Source organism: Danio aesculapii, chromosome 2 (assembly GCF_903798145.1).
Source record: "Danio aesculapii chromosome 2, fDanAes4.1, whole genome shotgun sequence".
Classification (NCBI taxonomy): Eukaryota; Metazoa; Chordata; class Actinopteri; order Cypriniformes; family Danionidae; genus Danio; species Danio aesculapii.
Genome location: NC_079436.1, coordinates 51,837,379 through 51,864,643, shown reverse-complemented (window position 1 = coordinate 51,864,643; position 27,265 = coordinate 51,837,379). Strand labels below are relative to the sequence as shown.

General features: G+C 36.0%; 1 protein-coding gene across 1 annotated transcript in view; it reads right to left on the bottom strand.

Annotated features, from left to right (window-relative positions):
• LOC130213838 (activin receptor type-2B) overlaps positions 1-24,905 on the bottom strand; it is a 41,944-nt gene extending 17,039 nt beyond the window's left edge. The window contains exons 1-4 of the mRNA XM_056445641.1: positions 24,524-24,905; positions 10,466-10,673; positions 6,117-6,226; positions 818-969 (exon numbers count right to left, since the gene is read on the bottom strand). Of these exons, the coding sequence (XP_056301616.1) occupies positions 818-969; positions 6,117-6,226; positions 10,466-10,673; positions 24,524-24,566 (513 nt within the window). The 5' untranslated portion in view covers positions 24,567-24,905. The remainder of the gene's footprint in view (positions 1-817; positions 970-6,116; positions 6,227-10,465; positions 10,674-24,523) is intronic.
• Positions 24,906-27,265: the final 2,360 nt, after the last annotated feature.

Here is a 27,265-nt window from a genome sequence, read left to right as displayed (position 1 = left end):
TTCTGTGAAATTTTCTTACCCCTTGGTTTCGAGTACGGTCCTGAAAAATCTCAGTTTGAAGGTCTATCTAACCCCTCCACTTAGCCTTATGTCTTCAAGCTTAAAAAAACTGACACCCCTACCCCTTCACGTGAATGCGCAAAACGAGGAGTAGGGGTAAGGGTAAGGGGTAGAATTGGGATTGTGCCTTATTCAGCTTTCAGGTTGCGTATTAACACATTTCAGACACTGACACTAGTTTTGTGGTCTAGGGTCACATTTTATAACGCTGAACAAATCATTTTTAACGATTAAAACATGAAAAAAACAATTATTTTTTGCGTCAAAGATTCTTGAACTTTTTTTATGTCTGTATTTAATTCTATATTGTAAATGAGTGTGTCTGTTTGATTAAAAACAAAGTTGATGAACCAGATTAAAGGAAAAAAGACAGTAGGAAAGCCTCTTGAAAAATTATATGACCTTTCGTATTACAAGAACCTCACAAGGCTGGCTAGGAACATCATTTTGAACCCTAGACATGTGTTGAATTATGAATTTACACCGTTAAAGTCTAAGCGTCGATTTAAAGTCCCAAGTTTTAATAAAGTCAAATTAAAACATTCATTTGTACATCAAGCGGTCTTAGAGCTGAATAAGGTCTGTGTAAAATGATTTTTTTTTATTGCAAGTAATTTTTGTCCCTTTAATAGGAGTATTTAACATACTGTTATGCAAGAAAAAAATTCAGATGGAAGTCTGACAATAAAGATTTGTATTGTAATCCTCTCATTATCTTCTCATAACAAAATAGCCAAAAACCACAAATATTTCAGACCTGTCCGATGTCGACATGTCTGTATGGTGGTTTTCGCTGGTGGTACGTCCAGCAAGCAAGCACCAGGGCCAAAGAGAGAATGGCCAGAGGAAGAAGCGAATAAACCAGGACGCCAAAAAGAGACGGACCTGGCTGAGGAGGCTGGATCTTCACTAGAAGAAAAAAACACAATGCATAAAATCAGCATAACAGGTCAACAGACAAGGAATACAATCAACAATAAAATGCATAGTGTTAAAAAAAGATTCAAAATACATCTTCGCATTAGAAACGACACAATAGAAACATGCCATAGGTTTGCAGATTGACGAGTCGTCATCCATTTAATTGTTTTACTTGCAGAAATATGTAGAAATCTATAATATATTATTCATATTTTAGTTATTTTATTGAATAATCTGCAAATGTTTTGATAATTTACGTACAATACAATTTGTAAAGTAATATCGTGATTTAGAACAGCACAGTGGCTCAGTGATTAGCACTATCACCTCACAGCAAAAAAAAAGTCACTGGTTTGAGTCTTGACTGGTCCAGTTGGCATTTCTGTGTGGAGTTTGCATGTTCTCCCCGTGTTGGCGTGGGTTTCCTCCTGGTGCTACGGTTTCCCCCACAGTTCAAACACCTGCTTATAGGTGAATTGGGTAAACTTAAGTGCCTGTAGTGTATGAGTGTGTGTGTGTGTGTGTGTGTGTGTGTGTGTGTGTGTGTGTGTGTGTGTGTGTGTGTGTGTGTGTGTGTGTGTGTGTGAGTGTGTGTGTGAATGTTAGTGTATGGGTGTTTCCCAGTACTGGGTTGCGGCTGGTAGGGCATCTGCTGTGTAAAATATATGCTGGAATAGTTGGTGAAATAGCTGAAATAGAGACTAAGCCGAAGGAAAATGAATGAATTAATATTGTGATTAAGTAACATTCATTTTATTGAATAATATGCAAATGTTTACATGTTTTGATCCTTTGAATACAATAGAATTTGTTATGTAATATTTTCTATAGTAGTAATCTGTCTTTTTAGTGGATGTATTATATATATGAGACGCCTACTGAAACTTTGTTCAACAAACAAGTCAAATTAGATTGATTTGTAAACTATAAGCCAGAGGTGTCCAAACTCGATCCTTTAAGGCCAGTGTCCTGCATATTTTAGTTCCAACCGCAATTAAACACACCTGAACCAGCTAGTCAAGCTCTTTCTAGGAATATTAGAAACTGGCTGCGTCCGAAACTGCCTACTATTCAGTTGGTACTGCATTTGAATTTAAACGTACTACTTAGCCGTTAGAAAAGTACGTTCTATGCAGTATGAATGTAAGAAGCATGAATGGAATTCGGATGTACTAGATCCACCATTTTGTCATGGTCACGTGACCTACATGCATCAGGTGTGTTGCTTCACTCCCATTCATGAATTCTCTCGCGGGGCATCATGGGATTGCGCAGCGTGCATGGGATGCGCACTTCAGAATCTCACCGGAAGTACTAAATCATACGGGTACTTCTCGCATACTGATTTTCGAATTCTATGAATTTGGACACACTACTCGGCTCGCTTACAGATTTCAGCGTACTGTATAGCATGGAAGTATGCGGTTTCGGACGCAGCCACTTTCAGTCAAGGAAGTTGGAGCTAAACTATGCAGGCCCTCCAGGACTGAGTTTGACCCCCCCCCTGCCTAAAGCTATTTAGTTTATTTGAACAGTCAAGCCTTCAGCTCCTATACTCCAATTCATTGCACATAAATCTGCTAAAATTTTACCAAAAAAAAAAAAACACTTTAAATAAATGTTAAAAGGATTAATACAAGCCAGAAAAATCTAATATGGTTAAATGTAGCTGGGTGTTAAATGTGTTTGTACACTTAAACATTTCTCTGAAAAAAACAGCTACGTTTAGATTTTACTGCAGTCCAAATCAAAAAGACATTTGTTTTTGACAAACAAGGTGTGATACTAGTTTTCACCTTTCAACAAATTATGGAACAGTCTGGAACAGATTCTCAAACAATGTCAGGATATTAATTCATTTTAAAAGTTGTGTGAATATATATTATCAAAAGGAATATACTGATTAATAAAGCTGATTGTAAAATTACAGAAAACGAATAAAAATGCATTATGTAATAATGTAACGGCTTAGTCCCATTATTCATCATGGGTCACCACAGCGGAATGAACCGCCAACTTATCCAGAATATGTTTTACACAGCGGTTGCCCTTCCAGCTGCAGCCCAGTACTGAGAAACACTCATACACTCATTCACACTCAAACACTACGGCTAATTTAGGTTACCAAATTCACCTGTAGCGCATGTGTTTGGACTGTGGGGGAAACCGGAGCACCCGGAGGAAACCAACGCAGACACGGAGAGAACATGCAAACTCCACACAGAAATGCCAACTGACCCAGCTGGGACTCCAACCAGCAACCTTCTTGCTGTGAGGCGACAGCGCTAACCACTGAGCCACCGTGTCACCCAAAAATATATATTTTATACATAAATAAAAATATATATTATAAAAATAATATATATACCCAATAATATATATATAGGCATTTCGTTGCCTTGTACTTGTACATGTGTGATGACAATAAATTGAATCTAATCTAATCTAATCTAATATTATTAAAGGAATGTGTTGACGAATAGAGGTGATTGAAAAAAAGAACAAAATGAGAAGGGTATGATCAAATTTTAGTTAATTGCTGTTTGCAATACTATGCATGTTATAAAATGTAAATGCACAAAGGTGAATTAACCATACAATATATCAAAGATGCCAAAAGGATGAAATACGTCTCAGGTAAAGCTCATGCATGTCTCATGTGAAAAGAAGATGAAATAAGTAATAGACGAATGATGTGTGTGGTAATGGGGTGGGGAAAATAATGAGCTTGCGTTTCATCCCGCCGGCATGATTTTAATTTTTGTTCAAAATAAATCAAAACTTTAAATGAAATAAAAATAAATAAATAAAAGCAAACTAAAAATACAATAAAAATAATATAAAACAACCTTGTAAATCATAAATAAACAAAATAGCAACTAGTCAAATTATAAATTGAATTGAGCTGACAAAAAAAAGGTGGTGCGGTTTGTAGCGATGTCGGCTCAGCAGGATCGTCGCTGGTTTGAGCCTCGACTGGGTCAGTTGGCATTTCTGTGTGGAGTTTGCATGTTCTCCCCGTGTTTGCGTGGGGTGCACCGGTTTCCCTCACAGTCCAAAGACATGTGCTATGAGTGAATTGGGTGAGCCAAATTGTCCGTAGTGTATGTGTGTGAATGAGTGTGTATGGGTGATTCTCAGTGAAGGGGTTGCAGTTGGAAGGGCATCCGCTGGGTTAAACATGTGCTGGATAAGTTGGCAGTTCATTCCACTGTGGCGACCCCTGACTAATAAAGGGACTAACCCGAAAAGAAAACAAATAAAATGACAAAAAAATTACATTAAAAATATATAATATAATATAATATAATATAATATAATATAATATAATATAATATAATATAATATAATATAATATAATGCATTTGTATTATTGCATCTGCCCACCCGCTATTAATATAAGAGTCGAGTGCTGGTTTAATGGCAGCAAGTGGAATTTTTAAAAAGTATAAAAATCACCTTTTGATGAAGTGTTGGTTCTTGGTTTTACGTCAAGGCAAGCAAGCTATGCCCCAAAACTACAGTAAAATGTTGTGCATGTTGTGCATCCCACACTTTCACAAACAGCAGATTCAAGGACTTTTTTAAAGCACCATTACTTTTAGGTTATACCCCAGTATATGAAGCGCCATGCAAGTCATAACTGTGCAGTCTCCGCCACTGAGACTGCACCTCTGCACAAGACGTTTGGTCAGCGGAGAAATTAAAATGATCGTGCCCAACTGAGCCTGGTTTCTCTCAAGGTTTTTTTCTTCACTTCCGCCTTTTAGTGAAGTTTTTTTTTCCCTCTCCGCTGTCGCCACTGGCTTGCATGGTTCGGGATCTATAGAGCTGCGCATCGTTGAATTTGCTCTTCAGTGTTTGGACTCTCAGTAGTGATTATTAAACCACACTGAACTGAGCTCAACTGAACTGAACTTAAACACTGAAAACTGAACTACACTGTTCCTATTTACTGTGACCTTTTATGTGAAGCTGCTTTGACACAATCTACATTGTATAAGCGCTATACAAATAAAGGTGAATTGAATTGAATTGAACTTAATATTTCAATTACACTTAATATTTACATGATCAATTTTTGAAAATTACTTACTCTGACAAATTTTTGTTTAAAATAAGTCATGTTCAAAGGACTTGAATATAAAAATGTTGGATTCAATACTGGCGATATTCAAATGCGGTTTCTGAAATATTGATAAAATGTGCAGTATTTGTCAGTGTTGTTCAATTCAATTCAATTCATCTTTATTCCTATGGCGCTTTTCCAATGTAAATTGTGTCAAAGCAGCTTCACATAAAAGGTCATAGTAAATTGAAACCATGTCAGTTCAGTTTTCAGTGTTTAAGTTCAGTTCAGCTCAGTTCAGTGTGCTATAATAATCACTACTAATAATCACTACTGAGACTCCAAACACTGAAGAGAAAATCCATTGATGCGCAGCTCTACAGGTCCCGAACCATCCAAGCCAGTGGTGACAGCAGCGAGGAAAAAACTTCACCAATTGGCGAAAGTGAAGAATTAAAAAACCCTTGAGAGAACCAGGCTCAGTTGGGCACGACCATTTCTCCTCTGGCCAAACATCTTATGCAGAGCTGCAGTCTAGGCGCCAGAGGCTGGAGAAGCTGGACGTCAGCGAGACTTGCCACTCCTCCATGACCACCACAGCAGCTGCTCAGGATAGGGCCTGGTCCAGGATTATGGAAACATCTCATTGCTGGTCTTGGATCGCATCAGTGGCGCTGCATAGTCTCTGGGGGCCTCGGGATGAGTATCCCCAGGTGGAAGTTATTGTACAAGACTTAAATTTAAGATTTTTTTTTTTATTTAAGAATTTCTCAGTTTTTTCATTCTGTTTTTGACAATTGAATACATTTGTGGAAATAAAACCATAAACACATTTAAATTTAGCAGACTTTTAAGGACCTATGTTTGTTTTTAAGCACTTTCCAGGCCTTGAATTCATATGTCTAAAATTCAAGTACTTCTAAGTTCTTTCAATAAGCATGGGAACCCTGTGCATAAAACACTAAGAATAAATGTGACATGTTAAAAGCCTCAGATTTGAAGCCCAGGTTGGTGCTAGCCTGAGGAAGCTTAAGAAAAGAGAGTTGACATATGGAGGCTGCTTTACCTGCAGGGGTGATGGCTTCCGGCAGGTGTGTGAACTTCTCGTTGCAATAGTTTCCTTCACAGCAGCAGAAGAACACCTGCGGACTCTCCTCTGTAGCCACACACTCCTGTCTGCTCACAAACACACACACACATACAAATGTACAGTTAAAGTTAGAATTATTAGCCCCCCTTTGAATTTGTTTTCTTTTTTTAAAACATTTCCCAAATGATGTTTAACAGAGCAAGGAAATTTTCACAGTATGTCTGATAATATTTTTTCTTCTGGAAAAAGTCCTGTTTGTTTTATTTCAGCTAGAATAAAAGCAGTTCTTAATTTTTTAAAAGCCATTATTATTATTATAATATTATTAGCCCCTTTAAGCTATATATTTTTTTCGATAGTCAACAGAACAAATCATCGATATACAATAACTTGTCTAATTACTCCATCCTGCCTAGTTAATCTAATTAACCTAGTTAAGCCTTTAAATGTCACTTTAAGCTGTATAGAAGTGTCTTGAAAAATATCTAGTAAAATATTATTTACTGTCATCATGGCAAAGATCAAATAAATCAGTTATTAGAAAGGAGTTATTATGAGATTATTATGTTTAGAAATGTGTTGAAAAAAAAAAAATCATCTCTCCGTTAAACAGAAATTGAGGAAAAAATAAACATGGGAGCTAATAATTCTGACTTCAACTGTATATAAAATTGTTCAAATTTCATAGTTTGTAATTCTTTATTTTTTTTAATTAGATGTAATTTTTCCTGTTCATTTAAAGCGTTTTATAAAAACATTTTCCCAACATATTATTTTGGGTGTACTTATATTTGGACTGTTATCTTACGTTTTTTGCAAACAGTCACATAAATAAAATCTACAGTTAAATGCTGCTGTAACATGGCACTGATTTAAATGCTGCCATAAGGTGAAAATGAACTGCTTAACTGCATTAATTAATCTTTATGTAGTAAATGAATCTGCAAAAAAACCACAATGTACACTAAAAAAAAATACTTTTGCTGCTAAAAACAGTTAAAACAGTTCTTAAGTATTTTTAGATTAGTGTTGGGACAACAGGAAGGAACTGTTTGGAAGCCAGCATTTTTTTTTTTTACAGCGTACACATGCAAACATCAACTGTTCTACCACTAATTTAATAGAATAAAATAAGATTCGCTTACAGTGCTCAGCAATTAATGTAATTTGCATGTTTCAAGCTCTTGGGCTGGGACCAAAAAAAAGCTGGTCTCAAAATAAAAAATCTGACTAAAAATAAACATGTCACTAAGTGAAGGCTGCTTTCAAAGCACTGCTTTATGAAGCTCCGAAACCTTTACGAAGCTTTTGTTTCAAATCAGTGGTTTGAAGCACGTATCAAATGAAGATCACATGATTCAAGTAAACAGATCGACTTCCAGCAGAAAACCAGTGATCTTTCAAAGCAGTAATGATGAAAACTGATGGAAGAATTGAAAAACTCAATGACTTTCTGCTGGGAGGCGATCTGTGTACCACAAAATCCACATGAATCACACGGGTTCAGTGAGATCATCCCCACGTAGTGAATCACTGAACAGGTGTACTAGTTTTACCTGACAGTAAATAGTCTTTTGCTGTCCTGTTTAGCAGATCCCACAATAGAATTAACAATAGAAGTCTCCAAAATAAAATGTATGTAAGAAAAAACACATTATGCAGACACTTAATGTTTAATTATATTAATTAATAAGCTGAGTGCATTTGATATTGATTATGGTTTCAATTTAACATTTGTAGTGTGCATACAGTAGTCCCTCGCTATAACGCAGTTCACCTTTCGCAGTTTTTTTAGTGCAATTTGACATGCTTTATGGCACATTGTGTTCTGCGTCTGGATTGGCTGTAGACCATTGTCAATCAATCTCCTTCGTGTCTCCTGTACAGTACAAATTGATATAAATCTTCGGTCACTAGCAGTGTGAGTTTCAACAGGAATGCAAAAAGGATTGTAACTGTCTGCAGCAAGACCATCGTAAAGGGGGTTGCACACCGGATGCGCCATGTAGCAACATGCATTTTGGAATTGTAAACATGGGTTAATATCAGGGGATGCAGCTACTCTGCCGCGCCATCTTATTAAATTCACGTTTAACTAGAAAAGTAAAGTTCGTAGACAAACTTTATGGTGGCTTGAGAAAGCGGAGTCTGAAAGTTTGAAGTCGTTTTAAAGTTTAAATAATTACAGTAGTTTTTAAGAAGTTTGAAACAATTCGCATAGGTGTGCCGATTTCTAGTATGGACTGGCATGTTTCTTGCTAGGCTGTTGATAAGGGGGTTCTGAGTGGTTGCTAGGCAGTTCCTAAGGTGTTGCTAGGTGGTTGCTAAGATGTTGCTAGACAGTTGCTAAGGTGTTGCTAGGTGGTTTTTTAAGGTGTTCTGACACCTTAGTTGCTAGGCAGTTACTAACATAAATTAACATGGTTCTAGTATGAATTAGCATGTTGCTAGTATGTTTATATTATAAACTAGCATGTTGTTAGCATGAATCTAGTATGAATTAGCATGTTGCTAGTATGCTTGTATTATAAACTAGCATGTTGTTAGCATGAATTTAGTATGAGTTAGCATGTTGCTAGTATGTTTCTAGTACAAACTAACATGTTGTTAGCATGAATTCAGTATGAATTAGCATGTTGCTAGTATGTTTATAGTATGTATTAGTATGTTTTAGGTGTGATTTGGTATGTTGTTAGTATGTTTCTAGTATAGATCAGTATATTGTTAGTATGAATTAGCATGTCGTTAGTATGTTTTTAAGTATGCATTAGTATGTAACTAGTATAGATTAGTATCATTCTAGTATGGATTGGTATGTTGTTAGTATGTCCAATGTAAAGTCAATGGCAGTTTTTTTATAATGGAAGTCTATGGGACAGTTGCTATGGTGCCTTAAGTGGTTGCTAGAGTGTGTCTAGTACGTTAAAACAGTGATTGAACATCATCAGTAATTGGCAGATTGGTAGTCTGAGTTAAATGAGCCCAACCTTAAGTCTGTGTGACAGTCTGGTGCAAAGTAATGAGGTCACAAAATTTGGTCCAATGTTAAGTCAATGGGGAACTTTCCGGGACAGTTTTTGGAAACCGTAAGTCGGATCAGTTGTAAAAGATATAGCAGCTTAATTCAGTATAGTTTGGAGGTTTGGAGTTAGTTTGGTGGTTGAAGTATGAACTGTTTAGGAGGAGATGCGTTCTTAAAATATTCTAAGAAGGAGAAGAAGGAAAAAGAATAGTAAAATTTACGTAGTATAACAGTGTGTGGCTTTCCTAAGCCACCATAATAACATGCGAATGTGGGTGTCCGGTGTGTGTTACTTCCCACTGTCGTGTGTGTGGTGCATTCGCGGTCTGGAGTCTGCTTTAGTTTTGCAGATCAGTGACTGCATGAAAAAGAACATTACGCTGGATGCCAACATTATCCGCACAAAAGCTAAAAAGCTTTATGAACCTTTTGCAGACAGCAATAAATGTTTGAACCTGACAACAGGTTTTGATCTTTGGTTTCATTCTATAATACTGGACTTATTTTTCTACGAAGGTTTGAACTTTGAGAGCGTTTAAACAAGAGAGAAAAGTGTGAAAATGTTAATGCCTGTTCAAAACAAAGAATCATTTTGCAAAGCAATTGGTTCTCTATTGTTTCTAAGCTTTGAAAAGCTTGTGTGTTATTTTCACCTTTCTGTTAAACAAAGAAACCCAAATAAAACTGCACCACTGCTTCCATAAAACTACTTTTAAAAATAAAATGGATAATAAGAAATATTTACTGGTGTAATGATGCTGAAAATGTAGTTTTGCCTCTCAGAATTAAATTATATTTTAAGATGTTTTAAAATATTCAATAAGCTGTAAAACAACTTCGACAACAAAGCATTTATCGACATTTCAGGTTAAAAATAACTTCTAACTGTTGAATGCAATGTAGTCTGTGTGATATACAAAGATGTCAAATTAAAGGGATAGTTCACCCAAAAATTGAAAGTGTCATCATTCAGTCATCACAGAAAGGAAGATATTTTGAAGAATGTTAGAAACCAGTAACCACTGACATCCAAAGAAGGAAAAATAACTACTGGTTTCCAGCATTCTTCAAAATATCTTCTTTTGTGTTCAATAGAAAAGAAGAAAAACTCTCAAACTGGAGTCATGGGTGAGTAAATGATGAGTTTTATCTTTGGGTGAGCTATCACTTTTAATTACTCTGGACTCCTCTTAAAACACAGTTTGTGATGCTCCACATTTACTTGAGCAGCTCCTGCAGCAATCATTGTGAAAGGCAGCAGAACCAAGCAGTGGCATTAACTAAAGCTGTATATTGATGTTACCTGTCATAGCAGTTGAAGTCGTCGAGCCAGCAGCCCTTCTTGACCAGGCGGATGGTGCCGGTGGAGTTCAGCCATGATGCGTAACAGTGAAGCCTCTTGTCTTTCTCCCCCTCGCATCTCTCGAACCCGCTCTGATTGGTTTTCTCCGTCCGCCAGTTATCATTATAATAGACACACTCTCTAGTCGCCACTTCCGCATGACTGACTCCTGAGAGAGGAAGACAGAGATTAAGATATGCATACCAATTTCAATATTTAATACAATAGAAAAGTATGTTTATCGTGGTATTGTCAAGTGCTGCAGGGAGGGATTATGCCATTTTGTTGGCCTCTCATCCTGAAGTTAGAGGTTTTTGGTTGAATGCCTGAAATGATGTCTGTGACACGTTTTATTTCATAATATGAAATAGATCAGAATAGGGACAAAAATCTCATATCCTAATGACGATGTGCATCACAATTTAATACCTTTTGTGTAAATTCAATCAATTATTAATTTGTTAACACATTAGTAAAGCGGTTGCCAACCTGCCAATCATGATCTGGTAGATCTTTATCACCATCAGATATAAAAAGGTCCGAGAGGTGTCACTGGGGTGGGTGGCAACTTTTCAGAAAGTACAAATTTGCACCTAAAAGGTCCATATTAATACCTCAAGGGTACATATTAGTACATAAAAAGTACAAAAGTCCACCTCTTAGTTTTTGTTACTAACATATACTTTTGAGGTACTAGGGTCAATAGACGAGCCATTGTGCATCGCCAATGACGAATAGACATCACAATGCTGAGCCGGCATCGCGATTCTCCACCCCCATTGCAGCGGCAAACCGCTCATGAAACACTTAGGCCCAAATTCTCTTAGTTTTAAAATGGCATTTTAAAACGAAAATGATCCACGTCCATTCTGACGTTTCATCTGGCATTTATGAGAAGATCTCCGTTCACACTATACCGCTGTAAATGCACATCACGTGACCACACACACTCTGGCATGAGCTTCAGAACGAGTCGTCTTGATAACGAGTCATTAGATGTTTCGCGATGACGTGGCTATGAAACACAAGCCCCGCCCAGTAGTTGCGTGAGCAAACCCGGGAGATTTGAAACCTGTGGCCCCGCCCACTAACACAGAAAAAAAGCCACACACACCAGTCGAATGAAGTCACGCTGTGCTCAGATGGAAATTACTGACAGTCTCTACCCAAAGATGAAACTGTGAAGAGTCAGAGGTTAAGGTTCAGTTTTGCAAAAATACCTCAGCATTATAGCCCAGCCTTGTGCAGTGCTTCTGGAAACTACATGCTTAAAAAGACTTCATCCGCCGTTTGTTAAAGGAAGGATCAGAAAAGTCTTGGACTGATGGACTGTCAGAACATGAATCAGTGCATCATCAGTTTCAGGATCAGTTTCTTCCTCCATTTCACAAGTGTAAGTACGTGCGATTAAAATTGTTGCCTCCTTTACTGTAGCCTGCAAATTATGTATTTAGTTACTTGTAACCGCGTGTGCTGTATCAGGTTAACTCTATATTCTCATCGCGTGTAAAGCCATATTGAAAACGCGACACGTGCCGCTTTGTTTACGGATTATCAGCTGTTCCAACATGCATGCAACGGTCAAGTTTCAAAATAGTTCAGCTCAGGTTCGAGGTGAGGTGTTCTGTTTTTGAATGTTTTGGTGAGGTGTCCTCTGAGGAGGGGAGAAATGTGTGTGTGTGTGTGTGTGTGTGTGTGTGTGTGTGTGTGTGTGTGTGTGTGTGTGTGTGTGAGAAAAAAGCAGGTAGACTGTGACGGGCTAGGAGATCTCCCCAGTACTTGGAGTTTTTGCTCAATAAAATAGTTAGTCGTTGGTATTTTCTAGTCCATCGTCTGTATTTACATTCACCCACTGGCAGCCAAAATCCCCACCTTACACTATAAAGCGTGTGTGCACTGTGAATGCTTTTATATTGTTGATTAGCAGCTGGGCATTTCACTCTGTCTCGCGCTGAAGGCTATCAGTGTCGACCAATCGCAGCAGGCTGTCATCGGTCCATTCAGCGCAGATTAGCTTCGTGCTAAGGAGGGGTTTGGGAACAAAAGAATCCCTGAACGATTCATATGGGAGTCGCTGGGATAATTAGGTAAAAATAAATGCAGATTATAAGACCAGGAAAGTGTTTTTTGACCTTGCGTGCATATTAGACTGTTGTTGGAGACCCTTACAGCCAAAATATAACCCTATTTCATGTATAATATGGGCTCTTTAACATAGTAGCCTGGTTTAACTCCCTCTCTGTTAAAAGCAAAATTAAACTTTTAAAGGTTAGTAAACGTATCAAGACTTATAATTGGTGAGAGACAAACACCTATCACTGATTTATTTATAGCAGCGACAAAAAGAAATGCCTTCGCTACTGTGGAAGACTCTTCACATGGTTCTCCAACAATCTAAAAAGCAAATGGAACAATCCTACTGGGAGCTTTGCAGGGTGATGCGAACAAAAACATCCACTGCAAAAGTTTTACTATAGCCTATTAGCGATATATTTAACCTGCATTTGATTTGTTAACCGGTTAATTTTTTTATTTGGAATTAAATATTAAAGGAGGGTCATTATATGGGTCATTGTGTGTTAAGTCAACCAGAGACACTGTTTTATTTTGGTCAGTTTTAAACTGAAGACAAACAAACAAAAATAGGAATGAAAGCAAAAATATTAAATGTCAAGGATATATACAAGATATATATAATCAGAGGGGTCAAAATGCTAATTTACATATGAGATTTAGAGACTTGCAAAGATATAAAAATTATGTTTGAAAGATGTCAGATGTGTGTTGATTAATGAAATCAGCTTACTTTAACAATCATTATTGCATTATATGGGAATGGGGACAGTTTAGATATGGATGGGGAAAAAAAGTATGCCGTGTTTTGGTTTTATTATTATCAAATATTAAATCTCAATGCACTTAAATACCTCATTTTGTCCATTTCCTACAAAATTGTGAATTCTTCTGTAAACATACATCCATGGCATTTAATATTTTGGATTTTTCTATGTAAATTTGTCTTTTTACAAGAAAAAAAAATGACAAAACCAAAGCTTTTGAACCTGGGAAGTTTCTGAAATTTACGAAGAAAAAACAAAAAAGACTTAAATCTTCGGCATATTACTCGAAAAGAAAACAACTTATTCATTAATAATTTCCCTTTAGCTTAGTCCCCGATTTATCATGGGTCGCCACAGTGGAATGAACCACAAACTATTCTGGCATATGTTTTACGCAGCGGATGCCCTTTCAAATGCAACCCAGTGCTTCGAAACACCCATACACTTTCATATTCACACATACACTCAGACCAATTTTGTGTACCCAATTCATCTAGAGCCTATGTGTTTGGACTGTGGGGGAAACCAGAGCACCCAGAGGAAACCCACGCCAACACGGGGAGAACATACAAACTCCACACAGAACCCAACTGGCCCAGCTGGAACTCGAACCAGCGACCTTCTTGCTGTAAGACAACAGTGGCAACCACTAATCCACCTTGCCACCCCAACAACTTATTATATACACCAGCAAAAGATCTAATTTACCAGTTTAAATCAAAGCCTGAATGAGATATTTGAACCCCTAAAAATAAAAAAAAAGACTCATCTGGAACTCCAAGCAGTGTGTGTGTGTGTTCAACAAGCCACCAAACCTCAGCACCAAAAACACACATCCACAAACCACATGATGATTTAACACCCGTCAATGGGGTTTCTGTGGTCTTTCAAGAAAACCACCAAACCAAATGCAGATGTCGGATCAGCTGTCAGAAGGCACGTCTTCATATAACAAATGCATCACTGCACAACATTTGCACAAAGAACTGGGTAGAGGATTGTGAGATGTGTTTACACAGCCAAAAGATCCACACAACAGCCGAGGAGAAGGTCAGACTTAAACAGGGAGGGAAATGGCTGAATATGATATAATATTAAACAAATTACACCAGGTAGAAGAAGAATTAGAGTTGTATGATATTGGAAAACTGTAATATTACAATATTTTATCTTTCTGTGATAAATATTGCGTTATGATTACAATTTAAATGGTTTGAATTTGACAGTTTTTGAGGACTTCAACAGTATTCAGGTACAGAAATTGAATACTCACAATGCAAAAAACGTTTATATTACTTTGATTTGTCTCTTTTCTGGTCAAAACATTGCAAGTTCTTAGATAAAGTAAAAATATAGGTTTTTTCCAGCCTGATCTCATGAGAAAACGTATGCATTTTACGTTTTGTCAGTTTAGTGGCTAAAACGTACGAATTCGTACGAGTTCAGTCGTACAAAATTGTAGGATTTAAAAAAGGAGGCGTGGCACCTAACCCCTCCCCTAACCCCAACCGTCATTGAGGGATAAGCAAATTGTTGCCTTGTACTGCATTTCGTTGCCTTGTATTTGTACATGTGTAATGACAATAAAGTTGAATCTAATCTAATCTAAATCTAAAAAAATCATACAAAATTGGACGAATTAGATTGTACGAATTCATACGAATTAGCCACTAAATCAAAAAGTTACAAATTGCTGTTAGATTGTGTTGGTTTTTTCACCTTCAGAGAAAATAAGTAAACATTTAAACTTTTTCCTTAAAACAAGCTAATTTATCTGCCAGTGGAGCAAGTAAAATAATCCTTGCACGGTTAACAATTTCCTATAGAATTTATAGTAACTCAATGGAAGCAATTAGCCAGTAACTTACTGTAAATCAGTTACAGCAAAAAAATACTGTATTTACATATACAACACCATTTATCTTGCTGTATATGTATTTACAGAATAGTAGATCTTTACTGTAAAATATACAGCAATTTTCACAATGCAACTTTAAAATACAGAAACATACTGCATAACTGTCCTGCAGTAAAATACAGTTTATATTACAGTTAAATACTGTGTAGTTTACAAAAAATCATTAACTTTGACACGTAGATATTTAGAGTAAAAACAAATATTTTTCCCGTATAAATAAATAAAATTAATCTTTGTTACACCTCCAAACGTCATAATTTCTTTATTGCCAAATGATTTAAACTATTGAAATGCTCAGTCAGAGGCCTTGAAAACGCATGCAAATGATAAACTTTCACTCTATTATGGTTTAGGCATGGGACGATAGCCATTTTCAAGGTATACCGCGGTTTGGAAAAGTCAAGGTTTTAACACCGCCAAAGTTTTCTGTAATACCGTCCCTGAGGTATGTGTAAGATTTTTTGATTTACGTTTTTGTTTTTAGAACAGCATCTCCAGCAGAAAAGATATCCAAAGATGCCATTTTTAATTGTGTAGAAATCTGTGTGTTTTTTTTAACTAATGAAGACAGCAGAAGTCAATAATTCATTTGAATTATTTAGCCTGACATGTCTTTCAAAAATCAGAATATATTGTTTTCAAAGGGGAAAACATTTTCAGTTTTTTACCCAGACATTTAAAAATAATATATTTTAGAGCAATGAGCACAATGCCGTGATACCCTGATATTATTATTCAAGGTTATCAGATCATCAGAATCTTATACCGGCCCATGCCTATAAATGTAGCCCCTGATCAACCATAATTCAGACTCAACATTACAGATCCTGCGATGCGACAATTGCAGATGCAGACGTTGCAGTATCGATGCTGAAACGATATATTGTGCAGCCCTAAAAATACAACTCAATGCTTGCTTTGAAAAACATATAAACAAAAACAAAGCCTGGCCCTTTAAATTCAACGTATATCTGCCATCCACCCTTCCCCCTCCTGAGAACGTGACCCCACCTACTCACTAAAGCACCCAGGACCAAGAGAAATGGGGGGCGACAAACGCTGCACGGCCAGGATTGACGTTATGAGGTTTATCATGCTTTTAATGGCTAAACACTCACCGACAGATCGGCACGCATTCAATATATGGCGTCTTTGTCACCGATACCGGGTGTCACATGATAAGAGTGAATTACATCAGCAGCCCCCTACTTAAAACCCACAGCACTAGCTTTCCTCACACAGAGACAGAGAGAGAATAAGTGTTTTTCTAAGGTCCCCCGTGGTGCACTTTCACGCCGAAAAGCTCAGATTTTACCTTTCTTCACCCCATCACCACCCCGCAGCTGACACACACACACACACAGATTTAGCGGGTGTATCAAAGCCTCTTTTGTTTTGAGGGGGTTTCCTCCTTACGGGGACCCATAGGGGACAAATCAGCTTTTGGGAAGATAAGAAGATTTCCTCACTGTCCTCTAAAACAATGATCAAAATCAATACATCCACGTCAATAACTGGACAAAGCAGAGAGAGCTTTGTCTGCTGGTCAAACAAAGACGGAGTTGAAAGGGAAATCAAAAGGCCTGTTGGAATTTATTACAAACAAATATATTAATTTGAAATTGTTTTCATAGACAGATAGATAGATAGATAGATAGATGTTAATATAACATATATATATATATATATATATATATATATATATATATATATATATATATCTTTTTTTTTTTTTTTAATAACTCATTTCTAATAACTGATTTATTTTATCTTTGCCATGATGACAGTAAATAATATTTGACTAGATATTTTTCAAGACACTTCCATACAGCTTAAAGTGACATTTAAAAGGCTTAACTAGGTTAATTAGGTTAACTAGGCAGGTTAGGGTAATTAGTTATTGTAGTTCGATGGTTTGTTCTGTAGACTATCGGAAAAAAAAATAGCTTAAAGGGGCTAATAATATTGACCTTAAAAGGGTTTTTAAAAAAAATTTTAAACTGCTTTTATTCTAGCCGAAATAAAACAAATAAGACTTTCTCCAGAAGAAAAAATATTATCAGACATACTGTGAAAATGTCCTTGCTCTGTTAAACATCATTTGGAAAATATAAAAAAAATAAAATAAATTCAAAGGGGTGCTAATAATTCTGACTTCAATTGTTTTTGTGTGTTTATATATATAAATATAAATTATAATAAGTTATTTAAATGATTGTTGTTAATGCCACTGGTCTAAATAATAATAAAATATATATGTATTAAATGTTTTAACTTGTGAAAAGTTAATAACTGAGTGGTATGGTACAGTACAGCTTTTATGGCCGTTTCCACTGTCAAAAGGTGTAACGAACCGAACCACTTTTTGGTCACCCTTTGCAAAGCGTACCAAGGGTACCAAAAGGCGTAGCTAGACGCGCAGTTGAATGCTTTTGGTTTACAGAGATACATCATTCGCTCGCGCAACAAGCCATAATGAAAATAAAGGAACCGCCATGTTTTAAATACACAGCCGAGAGATTACACCGTAATAATATACACATAATAACGAGCCATGGTTGACCCGAGCTTAAACAAACCTTGTCATTGTCTTGATGAACAGCTTCAAAGCCAAGAAGAGCAGATTTACCCTGTGTCCCCCGTAGTTTTATACAAGCCAGTCTAAAGCGTGAGCGGTTTCACTTTCTCGCGTGCGCGTCTGTATTTGAAATAAACTTCTTGAGCTGATCATAATAACGTGCGCTTGATAATTCTTGTGCTTTTAAAACCTGATACATGCAGAAACTGACAAACGCGAGAGAGACACACGAAAAAAGCCGGAAAAAACAAAGGAGCAATTTATTTTTTTAGTTATTAGAAATGAGTTATTAAATCGGTTATGTTTAAAATTGGGTTTAAAATAAATCTTTCCATTAAACAGAAATTGGGGGGAAAGGGGTCGCTAATAATTCGCGAGGGCTAATAATTCTGGCTTTAACTGTATATATGCAGTTATTTTCCTCCCTGTAAATAAGCAAAGGGAAATAAATACAATAGAATAAAAATATGAAACAAACTGTGCTTTAAACATCTTCACTGTAAGAAAAAAAAAAAACTTTAGCTCCTTCAGTCAAGAGCAGTGAGGGATTTTGTCCTTTTGTTGTTTGATTCATATAAAAACAGGCGGCCGGAGGAATATAGCGCGCTGTCACTTTAAGAATAGTGCGGCTCTGATATGGTTTCACTTTTACGTGTCTTTTGAGTTTCAACTCGTTTGTTTATTACACAAATGAGGGTTAATATGAATATTTACTAAACACCGCGCTCTGGCACAAATGTGCATGTATTTGACCATTAAAGCGCTCGCATTAAGATGGCATTAGATGTGTGTGCTCCGCTCGTCTCCGAGGCCAAGCGCGCGCACACACACACACACACACAGAAGCATGTGGTCTCGTTCGCACTTTTAAACATGAATGATTCGAATGTTCATCAATAATAAAGATGCGCGTCCCGTGCTGCAAACGTTACATTACAGTACATGCTTTTAGTAATGTTTACGTGGAACTGAGCTTTGCAGAGCCACAAATGTGTACAACTGGAAAGGGGGCAGTATATGATGCAATAATCGTTTATCTCGATTAATGGTTTTTCATAATCGTTAGAAGCCAAAATCAAAATCGGATTTTCGATTAATTGCACAGCTCTACTATAAACTACTATTTCCTTTTAATAAAGTAGTAATGCATTAATATATGTGCATTTTAATTCTTATGCATCAAATAAAGCCTACACTATAAACATTTTCTTCATTGAGACATGTTGAATTCCTCCATCATTTGCAGCGTTTCTAAATTGCACTCAGTCATTTCTTACCATTTTTTAAGATGTTTTATCTATTCTTTTCTGTAAATCTGCGTCTGACCATTACAAGTCCACACTAAATGGTTATAAGAGACCTCCATTAGAGATAAGGGATCTCCACTAACATATCATTCTTAGAGGGAAAATGTGCTTAATGCATTATAAAGCTTGAAGCATTAGAATCTGTACTCGGTATCGGCCGATCACGCTGACAAGGAATCGGTACTTGGTATTGGCTGTAGGGTTGCACGATGTCGACTAATTTGGCATCATACGATGTCTTATGTGAAACATCTCGATGGACGATGGCATCGTCGTTGTAGGCGGAAGTGAATTAATTATTTATGAATAATTAATGAATTCATAACAAATTATTTATTTGTAGCCTACCGTTTCAACTACCTGGCCTTTGTTTTACCCATAACTAATTCATAAATAAATAAAGAGAAGTTACACACAAATTGCCACCTGTCAAACACTTTTTCGATGGGACTCTGGCATGAATAGGCAGAGTGATCGATGCCGGCTCAGCATCATGATGTCAATCGACCATCGGCATTGCACGATGGCATCGTCTATCGACCCAACCCTAATCGGCTGCAAAAATCCTGGTCAGAGCATTCCTAGTTAACGAAGCAGATTTTGAACCACGAAAAAATGTAAACATTTGTTATTTTGACCAGCTACCATTTATTTTAACAACAACAAAAACAAAAAACTGTAAATGACAATATTTTTGTTCGAAAGTAATCAGACCAGAATGAATAAATATTAAATCCAGCACACGCAGAGATGTTTTTTCCATTGCAGTATACTCATATTCAATTCACCTTTATTTAAATAGTGGTTTTATGTAGATTAGAGCTGTACGATATTGGAAAAATCTGACATTGCGATATTTTATTTTGCTGCGATTTTTTTTGCGATATGAATACAATTTCAGCAGATGACTTGAATAGCTCTATTTGGAATAAAATTATTAACATTAATTGGAATAATCTTGTAGAGGAGTGAATTAAAGAATAAAATCAATAAGATAGAGCAAATGTACAATAAAATAAGTGGTCAGATTATCAGACACAGTAATACGATAATATTATCATGATATTTTGCCCCCGATAATAATAATCACGAAATCAGCGATATATCACAAGAAAACCACCCACAATAGATCATGATATTTGTAAATTAAGAGGAAAAATTGCATCAAAATATTATAACATGTATTTCTTTCATTAACAGCACATATATTTCTTAGATTTGCAACACTGGTATAAGTTCGATCCATCATTACGAGAAGCGCCACCTCACGAATATCTTTGTCCTGCCCCTATTTTGTAATGCATAATGTAAACACTGTATATTCTTCATTGCTGATCAACTATAGTAATCCCAACTCCTCATTGCAGATGCTGCGATGTGACTATTGAGAATGCACACATTGCGATATCGATGATGAAATGACATATTGTACAGCCCTAATGTAGAATGTGTCAAAACAGCTTAACATTGGATAATTTGCTTGATTTTAAAATACAACTTAATGATCAGTGGGCTAAGATTAAACCTCAATGGTCAAGCCATTATTATCAACAACATCATTATTGTTATCGACTATTTTATTGTGTTCTGTCTTTGTGCCACAGTTAAACACAACGTTCATCATAACTGAACTACTAAATATTTGGCCACCACTGACATCGAACATTATAATTATAACAAATAGTGTTTAATTTAATAATTGTAATTTGAACAAACACTTAACCTGTCATGACAGCTTATAACAAATTAAATACATTATACATTACAAATATTGGTTGGCTCATTTTCTAAGTCCTCTAAAAGATAAAAAAAAGTGTGCAATGTTTGTCCACATGCATTAAGACAATATAGAAAACAACAAACCCAGTCAGTGCATACCTAATAAGATCAAATGTGTTTTTCCCCCATATAAAACATCTTATAAACCTTCCACGGAAAGCAAACCTAACAACACACGAATACATGAGGTGAAAATGCAAGTTGTTGTGTGAAGACCAACTGTTTGATCAAACCACCAGCTGTTTTACTTCTCTTTGTACACATAACGGCTTTAAACAACCTCACAAACGTCTTAAATCACCTCTAACAAACCTAAATAAAGAAATACCCGCCAAAAACACTAAAATAAATATACATGAATAACAAAATAATGTCACATTGAACAGATTTTGAATAAACACTTAACCTGTCATGACAAATAAAACGCTTTAAATATTACAAATATTGATTGGTACGTTTTGGAAGTCCACTAAAAGAGAAAAATGAAAATGTTTGTCCAAATGCACTAGGACTGAACACATTAACAATATAGAAATCAACAAACCCAGATAGTGCACACATAATGAATTCAAATGTTTGTTTTTTTTATATATAAAACATCTCATAAACCTTCCCTGAAAAGCAAACCAAGCTAGTAAACCAAACAATACATGAAAACACAAAGTGAAAATGCAAGTTGTTGTGTGGTTTGATCAAACCACCAGCTGTTTCACTTTTCTTTGTACACATAACGGCTTTAGACAACCTCACAAACATCTTTAAGTCGCCTGAAACAAATCTAAATAAAGAAACACCCTCCAAAAAACATACGCAATAAATTCAAATATTTTTAAATATCTATAGCTAATAAGATTACATGTGGGTTTTTTTACATATAAAACGTCTTAAACCTTCCCTACAAAGCAAACCAAACTAGTAAACCAAACAATACATAAAAACACGAGGTGAAATTGCAAGTTGTTGTGTGGAGATCAATTGTTTGATCAAACCACCAGCTGTTTTACCTTTCTTTGTACACAACATGCCTTTAAACAACCTTACATGCCTCTTTAAATCATCTGAAACAAACCTAAATAAAGAAATACCTTCCAAAACACTAAACTAATGATTACAAACAACAAAATAACATTACAGTGAGCCAATTTTGTTTATATTGAAGAAACACTTAACATGTCATGACAGCTTAAACTAAATAAAATGCTTTATATATTACAAATATTGGTTGGTTCGTTTTGTAAGTCCCTTAAAGATAAAAATGAAAATGTTTGTTCACAAACGCACTAGGACTGAACACATTAACAATATAGAAATCAAGAAACCCAGATAGTGCATACATAATGAATTCAAATGTTTGTTTTTTTGAAATATAAAACGTCTCATAAACTTTCCCTGAAAAGCAAACCAAGCTAGTAAACCAAACAATACACGAAAACACAAGGTGAAAATGCAAGTTGTTGTGTGGTTTGATCAAACCACCAGCTGTTTCACTTTTCTTTGTACACATAATGGCTTTAGACAACCTCACAAACATCTTTAAGTCGCCTGAAACAAATCTAAATAAAGAAACATTCTCCAAAAAACATACGCAATGAATTCAAATATTTTTGAATATCTATAGCTAATAAGATTAAATGTGCTTTTTTGTGTTTTTTTTTTTTTTTACATATAAAACGTCTTAAACCTTCCCTAAAAAGCAAACCAAACTAGTAAACCAAACAATACTTAAAAACACGAGGTGAAATTGCAAGTTGTTGTGTGGAGATCATTTGTTTGATCAAACCACCAGCTGTTTTACTTTTCTTTGTACACAACATGCCTTTAAACAACCTTACATGCCTCTTTAAATCACTTGAAACAAACCTAAATAAAGAAACACCCCCCAAAAACACTAAACTAATAATTACAAACAACAAAATAACATTACAGTGAGCCAATTTTGTTTATATTGAATAAACACAACCTGTCATGACAGCTTAAACTAAATAAAATGCTTTATATATTACAAATATTGGTTGGTTCGTTTTGTAAGTGCCTTAAAGATAAAAATGAAAATGAACACATTAACAATAAAGAAATCAACAAACCCAGATAGTGCATACCTAATGTATTCAAATGTTTGTTTTTATATATATATATAAAACGTCTCATAAACCTTCCCTGAAAAGCAAACCAAGCTAGTAAACCAAACAATACACGAAAAAACAAAGTGAAAATGCAAGTTGTTGTGTGGTTTGATCAAATCACCAGCTGTTTCACTTTTCTTTGTACACATAACGGCTTTAGACAACCTCACAAACATCTTTAAGTCGCCTGAAACAAATCTAAATAAAGAAACACCCCCTTAAAGCACTAAACTAATATCTACCAGCAACAAAATATTGATACATTGAATAAATTGTTTAATTTGAATAAACACTTAACCTGTCATGACAGCTCAAACCAAATAAAATGCTTTACATATTACACATATTGGTTGGTTGGTTTTGTAAGTCTAATGTCCACTAAACGATAAATATGAAAACGTGTGCATTGTTTGTCCACAAATGCTTTAAGACTGAACACATTAACAATAGCAACAATCTCAGATAGTGTATACATAATGAATTTAAAGGTTTGTTTTTTTTAACATGTAAATCGTCTTATAAACCTTCACTGAAAAGCAAACCAAGCTAGTAAACCAAACAATACACAAAAACACGAGGTGAAAATGCAAGTTGTCGTGTAGAGATCAATTGTTTGATAAAATCACCAGCTGTTTTTCTTTTCTTTGTACACAAAACGGCTTTAAACAACCTTACAAACATCTTTAAATCACCTGAAACAAACCTAAATATAGAAACTCCCCCCAAAAACACAACACGAACAACAAAATAATATTACATTGAACAAATTTTCTTTATTCTGAATGAACACTTAACCCGTCATGACAGCTTAAACCAAATAAAATGCTTTACATAAATATTGATTTGTTAGTTTTGTAATTCTAATGTCCGCTAAACGATAAAATATGAAAACGTGTGCAATGTTTGTCCACCAATACATTATGACTTAACACCTTAACAATATCAACAATCCCAGTCAGTGCATACATAATGAATTTAAATATTTTTTAACATATAAAACGTCTTATAAACCTTCCCTGAAAAGCAAACTAAGCTAGTAAACCAAACAATACACGAACACACGAGGTGAAATTGCAAGTTGTTGTGTGGAGATCAATTGTTTGATCAAACCACCAGCTGTTTTACTTTTCTTTGTACACAAATGCCTTTAAACAACCTTACAATCCTCTTTAAATCGCATCAAACAACCCTAAATAAAGAAATGCCATCCTAAAACACTAAACTAATATATACGAACATCAAAATAACGTAGCATTGAAGACAAACAAACACTCGCTGGAATGGTTTGGTAACGCTAGGCTGTGTCTCAAAACCTAGTGCGCTTTCTACCTAGGGCGCATTTCTGACTTCATGTGCGATCTAGAACGCGTTCTAGATAGGCAGCAAATAAGATTTAGGCACACACCCCAAACACACTACGCGTATATACTAACGTTTTAATTAAGTAAATTAAGCAAATGTCCGTAAATCTTACCTGTGCACCAAACGAGTGCAAAAGTCAGCCAGGGAACAAACATATTCCTTCCTTCGATGGTGCCAATGTGCGTCTTTATGCCGTGAAAGCATTTAAGAATGAAAAGAAATGAAACACATGAACGCGGAGGGCCTGTGCGCGCGATTCTTCAGCCGCTACAATAACAACACGAGCTCCGCTTCACAACAACACAATGTTTCCTTCGGATAATCACAAAAACATTCCCTGAAGCCGCGAACATCCAGCAGCTCATTCTGCAGCATGGAGGAACCGTCTTCCGGACGCTAGGGAGTAAAAAAGATTCAGCCCCCGTGTGCGTGTGTGAGAGTGTGTGTGTTGTTTCTCCCCCTCTGCCGGGGCAGTTGGAGGGGCAGGAGGGACTGACATGCGAAAAAGCTGAACGGCGTCCAAAATGGCTCCTGAGAGCCACAGCAGGGAAACCCGGATGTTCAGCGGGGCCACTGTAGTGTGCACTCACTCACTCAATTATCATCACGAGCAGCACATCAATCAAGAGGAATCATAATAATAATGAAAAAGGCTACTTGATTACTGTTTTAAAATGCATTGTAAACAAATCAAGTGGATAAAATACAGATTACCCAATTAATTTTAACAATAATGTTAATTTAATATATATTTTCGATGTATATATTATATTATATTATATTATATTATATTATATTATATTATATTATATTATATTATATTATAACTAATCTATAGATCACTACAGAAAGTGTCTGGTGCATATGGAGAGGAAAAGAGCGTGTCACAAAGAGTGTGTTAGAAACATATTCTATTAGTCAGCTATTTTAAAAGACATGAACATGATGGACTTTTGAATACATTGTCTAAAGCCATACAATATGCCTGATTCTGCTATTTCAACTAAAATATTTTATACAGTAAACCACAAATACAGAGATTTACCAAATATAGATCAGCTTTTAGGATGCAAACACTAAAATTAAAAAACATTAATATTATAAAGTGATCAAACTGTTTTAAAATGCTGTTCTCAATCCTAAATGCTGCTATTTTGTGAATGGATGGATGGATGGATGGATGGATGGATGGATGGATGGACAGATAGATGGATAGATGGATGGATAGCTAGAATGATAGATAGAATGACAGAACGATACATAGAACGATAGGTCGATGTATGGATGGATGGATGGATGGATGGATGGATGGATGGATGGATGGATGGATGGATGGATGGATGGATGGATGGATGGATGGATGGATGGATGGATGGATGGATGGATGGATGGATGGATGGATGGATGGATTGATTGATTGATTGATTGATTGATTGATTGATTGATTGATGGATGGATGGATGGATGGATGGATGGATGGATGGATGGATGGATGGATGGATGGATGGATGGATGGATGGATGGATGGATGGATGGATGGATGGATGATGGATGGATGGATGAATTGATGGAACGATAGATGGATGGATAGAACGATAGATGGATGGATGGATTGATGGAAGGATGGATGGATGGATGAGTAATGATAAAACATTAGAAGAATAGATAGAACAGTAGAAGGATGGAACAACAGAACAATACAAAGATAGATAGATAGATAGATAGATAGATAGATAGATAGATAGATAGATGGATGGATGGATGGACGGACGGACGGACGGACGGACGGACGGACGGACGGACGGACGGACGGACGGACAGACAGACAGACAGACAGATAGATAGATAGATAGATAGATAGATAGATAGATAGAATGATGGATGGATGGATGGATGGATGGATGGATGGATGGATAAATAGAATGATTGAAAGAGGGATGGATGGATGGATGGATGGATGGATGGATAGATAGATAGATAGATAGATAGATAGATAGATAGATAGATAGATAGATAGATAGATAGATAGATAGATAGATAGATTGATTGATTGATTGATTGATTGATTGATTGATTGATAGAATGAGGAATGGATGGATGGATAGATAGATAGATAGATAGATAGATAGATAGATAGATAGATAGATAGATAGATAGATAGATAGATAGATAGATAGATAGATAGATAGATAGATAGATAGATTCTTAGGACAACTTTATTGTTTTATGTTTATTCCACTTACATTTGTAAAAACTAATATGTTAACTTAATTCCTTTATGTTGTCCGAACACAAATAGATTGTGTGTAACCCAGCATTTTTTACAGTGTTTAAATGTGAAAGTCTCATGCATTAGTGGTGTAGTCAGTGCTGATCCTGGTCATGCTAAACGTTTCTTCTCGTTCCAGCTAACCAGCCGCACAAAGAGTGAGAGGAGCCCTCAGTGCTGCTTGACCCCAGAGGTCACGGCTTTGTCCATTTGGTTCCCTCCCGCTAACAAAAACCCCTCAGAGGGTCACATTCCAGTCTCAGACCCCCGGATACTCAGCTGTCCCGAACAAACCCAGGATATTCCCCTCTTACAGACCTGCCATCACAAAGAGCCGCTCTGTTGGCTGAGAGTTTGAGTTACCTTCAGCTTTAACTCCAAGGAAAGACAAACAAGCATCTGATCCGCAACACCTCCATCATCTTCAAGTTTCACAACAGGTGTCAGGTTATTCAAGACCACAAACCGATGATAAGTGATTGAATTACCGCCATTTTAGCTTGAAATAGATTTACTGTGAAATAATTTTCACTCGAGTGAAATTTACTATAGTGTTTTTTTACAACATACTTTAGTAAAATGTTT